Here is a 5853-nt window from a genome sequence, read left to right on the forward strand (position 1 = left end):
ATGCTGCTGGCTTAGTTCCGCATGTTTTGAGCCATGCTGCTGGCTTAGGTTTTTTGCTTCTATAATCTGCAACCTCTTTTCTACTTCCGTCATTTGTAGTGATAGTGTAGTAAGTATTGAAAATAGGTCTTGTGTAGTTTCTTCTTCATTTGTTTGTGTACTTTTGTCTTGATAAGTAATCTGCAATCACATTCTTGTCAGTAGGAATTATTTCTATTGTAAATGTGAAATTTAGTATATTTAATACGAGTCTTCGTATTTCTTTCGTTGTAACTGAGTCTTGTACCTTTTTGGTTATCCACCATTTAACTTGTGTGTTATCTGTTCTAACAATAAATTTGTTATATACTATATATGGTTCAAACGATAATAAACACTTATATAAAGCTAATAATTCTTTTCTATTTATTTCCCATTTTAACTGTGGTTCCGTAAATGATCCTGAATAATATCTACAGTGATGTTCTATTTTTTCATCCTTATATTTGTATTTAAGTACTCCTCCATAACTATGGTTACTTGAGTCTGTCTCTACTATATATATAAATTCTCTATTTTCATCTGGAAAATATAGTTTTGGTAATTTTTTACACATATCTTTTATTTTTTGTATATATGTTTTGTCTTTTTCATCAAAGTGATATTCTATATCTTTCTTTAATTTTTTCTGTAAAGGTTTTAAATTTTCTGCCAATTTAGGTATATATTCTCTAACTTGGTTAACTAATCCTAAGAATGATTGTAATTTCTTTTTTGTATCTAGGGTTTCATTTAAATTTATTATTTTTTGTACTATATGTGTTTGCATTTTAATTCCATTTTTATCTATTTGAATTCCTAAGAATTCCACCTGATTTTTAAGTATTTCTGCCTTATTTTTACTAAGGCTAATTCCTGAGGATTCTATTATATGTATGAATTTTTCTAATAATTTTATATGTTGATCTTGTGTCCTTGAGTATAGTAGTATATCGTCTATGTAGATTATACAGTTTTCTAATTGATTAAAATAGCTATCCATAAAATGTTGGTATCTTCCTGGTGCATTTTTATATCCAAATGGTAAAACGTTCCATTCATAAAATCCTTGTGGTACTGTAAAAGCTGTTAATTTTTTAGATTCTTCTTCTAATTTTAGGTGATAAAATCCTGATTTACAATCGAATTTACTGAAGTAATTATATCCTTGTACTTGCCTTATTTTTAATATTTTATTTGGTATCGGGTAATTATATGTTTTTGTGGCCCCGGATATCTTCTTGATTCCCCATCAGTATTGCACTTGTACCAGCCAGTATAAGGCAATTGCCATGTCACACTTTTAGTTACAAGCATTGGCCTATACTCCTCAAAGAACATTATCATGTCTAGCCAAAGATGTGGAATATGAGTAAGCCAACTATATCTAACCTTTGCCAAGAAATATAGTGTCTTATTGATCTCATGTATTACCCTATTGATTGACACTGAACCTCCATTCATGTTTGTGTTTCTCATCTTCCACAACTACCAAGTAACAACTATCGGCACTACTTGGAATAATGGCTTCAATTTTGGACAACATGAAGCATTCTACCATGCCCTAATAAGTTGATGTACCTGTATCAGTGGAACATTGATCCCTTCAGTATTCATAAATGTCTTCCAAATTCTAGAAGTAGTTGTACTTGTCAAGAACAAATGCTTAAAGGTTTCCTCCTGTGTATTTTGACAACACCAACACCTAGAGACACATGTATATCCTTGCCTTCTCTATAAGTCATCGGTATCCAGTTTGCCCCTCCATAGTCTCCAAAGAAAGAATGAAATCTTGAATGACAAGCCCTTAATCCACATATTCTTGTATTCTGGATTAGGATATGCTCTATGTCTCACTAAATGACAAGCCCTACTCACTGTGAACTTACCTGATGTAGTAGGTTTCCATAGAGGTTTATCCCAGTAACCAGAGCTGCCTTCAAATTGCACATTTTGTATAATATATTCAGTTATATCTTCAGGGAAGGTCTAGTTAATCAACTCCTCATTCCAGCTATCATCTTGCCTCAATTCTGCTACTTCTTTCAGTTCCTCATTGATATAAAACTCAGGTGGCACCAAGTGGTATAGTGCCCCTAAACCTGTCCAGATTTCATGCCATACATTTGTTGTTCCACTCTTCATCTCCCACAGTATCGCATGATCTATATCTTCCCTTTCATTTAGCATCTGCTTCCACACATGAGATCCTGCCCTAAACTGCACTACTATAGGAATCTATTTCTTGCAATTCTTTTTCCACATGAAGTTAGACCATAGTGATTTGGTTGTTCTGAATCTCCACCAAAGCTTATCAAACAAAGCCCTATAAACATCATGTAGATATCTGAACCCTAATCCAACTTCTTCCTTAGGCAGACATAATTTTTGCCAGGATGCCCAATGTCTACTTCTGCCTTCCTCATTTGTACTCAAAAAGAACCTTGCAAACATCTTGTGCAAGTGCTCAATAACATTATTTGTAGGATCAAGCACGGATAGCATATGTACTGGCATGCTTTGCAACACACTAGTGATGAGTGTTGCTTTCCCTCCAAATGATAACAACTTCCTTTTCCAAGAGTGCAGTTTAGCTTTCACCTTCTCTATGAGATCATTATAGTAATATTTACTTCTTCTAGTGTAGAAGATAGGGCACCCTAAGTAGGTAAAAGAAAACTCCCATCTAGCAAAACCTGTGGCATCTCCGACTGCCTAAAACGATGCATTGGAAATATTAGCATGCATATAGAATGAGCTCTTTGTTTTGTTGATAAACTATCTATAAATCCTCTCATAACTCCCCAATATTGTCATCACCTTCTTCAGAGATTCTGGTTGTGTTGAGGCAAAGATGATAGTGTCATCAGCATATGTCAAATGATTCAAAGGTTCAGACCACTTAGGAATACCAAATCCTATAAAGGCTTTGTCCTCAAACATCTTGTTCAAGGATCTAGATAGTACTTCTGCTGATAATATGAACAATGAAGGAGATAATGGATCCCCTTGCTTCACCCCTCTTGTAGACTTGAAGAATCCTGAATCTTGACTATTCACCAACATTGAGTATCAGTTATTGGATATTAAGTTCCACACCATGTTGATGAATTACTCTGCAAACCCCACCTTCTTTAAAACATGTAGCGAATAATTCCAAGAGACCCTATCATAGGCCTTAGCCATGTCCGGCTTTATCATCACATTGGCTGGCTTAGCTCTAAGTCTTATATCTGTAACTATCTCCTGTGTCAGAAGATTGTTTTCAAAGATACTCATTCCCTTCACAAATCTAGATTGATTAGGAGACATCAAGGTAGGTAAGAACTTCTCTAGTCTATCATGTAACACCATGGATACTCAGAAAATATTTACACCATAGGTTTCTTAGGAAACAACACCAAATTAGTGTGTGTAATGGACTTTGGTAGTGTATCACCTCCATAAAAATGTAGTACAATGTTGTGTATATCAAAGCCAATAATCTCCCAGCAGTCATGATAAAAATTTCTAGTAAATCCATCTGGACCACTGGCACTATCTCCGCTCAATTCAAAAACTGCCCCCTTGATTTCTTCTAGTGTTAGATATCTACACAACTCCATATTCTGCTCTACAGTCACCATGGAAGGCACATTGTCAAGCAAAGCAAAATCAATGGGATCACCTTTTTTGGTAAACTGATTCTGATAGAGTCCATAGCAGCAGCAGCCAATTGATCTTGATCCTCAATCTAGTTCCCATCTCCATTTTTAATCCTCTTCAGTTGCAACTTCTTCCTTTTGCCATTTACATGATTGTGAAAGAAGCTAGTATTTTTTTCCCCTTCGGCAAACCAAGTCATCCCAGCTTTTTGCTTCCAATACTGCTACTCAATACTCAGATACTTCTTCAATTCTGCCTAGGCTTGTTGAAGCACTATTCTATTAGCTATTGTTGGTTCCTCTTCAAACAGCAGCTCCTTCACTTTTACAATGTCCTCTAAGATTGACAATTGCGTGAAGATGTCACCAAAAGTGACATTGCTCCATTTGTATAATGCAACCTTCACATTCTTCAACTTGTGCTTGAACATCAGAAAAGGATCGTCAATGAAGTCTTCTTGCCAATTCTTCTCACCACCTCTTTAAAAGATTCATGTTTGGTCAGAAAGTTGAGAAATCTAAATGGTTTCACATAGTTTGCAGCTTATTCTCCACAACTCATGAATAAAGGGGCATGATCAGATCCAGTTCTTATCAAATGCTCAATGTCAATAGTAGGAAACAGATTCTAGAAAGGAAGATTTACCAATGTCCTATCTAGTCTCTTAAATATACATTCAACATTAGGTCTTCTATTCCACCAAGTGAATGGACTCCCTTTGTACCTTAGATCAAATAAACCACTTGAATTGATACAAAAAGCAAAGTCTTCATATTCAGGAGGGTACACTAGAAGACAACCAATCTTTTCATCTTCATGAAGTACCACCTTAAAGTCTCCACCTACCATCCAAGGCATCTCTGTGTCACTTGCAAGATGGTACAAATTATCCCACAAATCCAGCCACTCAAGGGTTGTACATTTTGCATAAACAAAAGTCATCATGACATGTTGGCCAATGTCATGATGAAACACATTAACAGTAACATGTTGTGCAGTGTCCATGATCAATTCCCCTTTAACATTAGCATCAACAAATAGCCAGATCTTTACATTAATATTTGATAAAGTAGATTCAATATTCAACCTTCTTTTGTACCTTTGTATGTGGCTTTAATTCTGAAATGGTTCCATCAATGCAATGACAAGAAAACAGTGCTCTCTTTGCATGTTGATCACCCTAGGAAAGGCATGTTGTGTATTTACAGACCTTATATTTCAAATTAGTATTTTGATTATCATTTAGTTTGTGGCAGTGCCCTTCTGGGCATTACTCTTAAAGGTTGTGATGCTTCCTTGTTTTGTGCCTGCTTCTCACTTTTCTTTCCTACCTTAGCACTAGCTCTAGGAGATATGTTAGCCTCCCTTGCTACATTTTTGAAGTTTCCAGCTGTGGACTCATCTTCTTCTTCATCCGCATAGTATAATTGTACCATTAAGGCTTTATCAATCACCACTAAAGCCACATTGTGTGTCACTAAATCATGTATGGTCTGAATAGGAGTCTTCACAGGCACATTGACCTGAACCTGCATATTCTGCTCAGTTCCTGATGCACAGGCCAAAGAAATTGGTTCCATGTCTTATGTTGCCTTTGGTACTCTAGCTTGATCCTTATGCTCTTTAGTTATCACATTTTCTTTCTTTATCACACTATCAGTATGCTGCATAGCTCCTAAAACCTCCTGAATCACCTTAAATTGTAGCTCAAATACATTACCCAGGCTAGGGTTTACTGTAGCTACTTCTGCAGGAGTTACTGTTCCATTGAATTCTGAAGGCATGCCATCATCTGTTTGATCCCCTGGCCTTACTGTATCTTCTAAGGCATCATTATGAACATCACCAACCTATCCACCACCTAAAACATCCAACAGACCACCTGAATCTAGGCCAAAAACCTCGACAGTTTTCCTAGGGTTTACTGTTCCATTGGCTTGCTCCTTCTATTTCTCTTTCCCAGCTGGATCCTCCATGTTTCTAGCTTATTCAAGTGACCCTGCATATACTCCAATTGTTTTCCTTGCATGCTGCATTATAGTACTCTGTAAATTGCTAACCCTAGTTTCTTGTACCCTAGGTTTTAATGTAGCAAGATTTTCAATTGTGCTTGTGTGGTTGCCCTGTGTGTCGCCAGTTTTCTCTTGTATTCTTGCACTCATGTTTGCCTTTACATAATCCTCCAAAGCA

At 36.2% G+C, this 5853-nt stretch overlaps 1 protein-coding gene across 1 annotated transcript; it reads right to left on the minus strand.

The window, feature by feature from the left end:
- Positions 1 to 2256: 2256 nt before the first annotated feature.
- On the minus strand, positions 2257 to 5243 carry LOC138905919 (uncharacterized). The gene is made up of 8 exons (XM_070194432.1): positions 4938 to 5243; positions 4763 to 4843; positions 4388 to 4710; positions 3938 to 4142; positions 3477 to 3704; positions 3134 to 3264; positions 2839 to 3070; positions 2257 to 2733 (listed from the first exon to the last, which is right to left on the minus strand). The coding sequence occupies exons 1-8, from the start codon at positions 5241 to 5243 to the stop codon at positions 2257 to 2259; spliced, it is 1983 nt and encodes a 660-aa protein (XP_070050533.1).
- Between the last annotated feature and the right edge of the window lie 610 nt (positions 5244 to 5853).

This window comes from Nicotiana tomentosiformis, chromosome 2 (genome assembly GCF_000390325.3).
Source record: "Nicotiana tomentosiformis chromosome 2, ASM39032v3, whole genome shotgun sequence".
Classification (NCBI taxonomy): Eukaryota; Viridiplantae; Streptophyta; class Magnoliopsida; order Solanales; family Solanaceae; genus Nicotiana; species Nicotiana tomentosiformis.

What these genes read in the sequence shown, in the direction of transcription:
- LOC138905919 (XM_070194432.1), bottom strand. Translation starts at nt 5,243, where the DNA reads ATGGAACCAATTTCTTTGGCCTGTGCATCAGGAACTGAGCAGAATATG. An exon ending in CAACAATAGCTAATAGAATA is followed by an intron (nt 3,705 to 3,937) that starts GTGCTTCAACAA and finishes GGACTCTATCAG; the next exon opens with AATCAGTTTACCAAAAAAGG. An exon ending in AAGAAGGTGGGGTTTGCAGA is followed by an intron (nt 3,071 to 3,133) that starts GTAATTCATCAA and finishes GTTGGTGAATAG; the next exon opens with TCAAGATTCAGGATTCTTCA.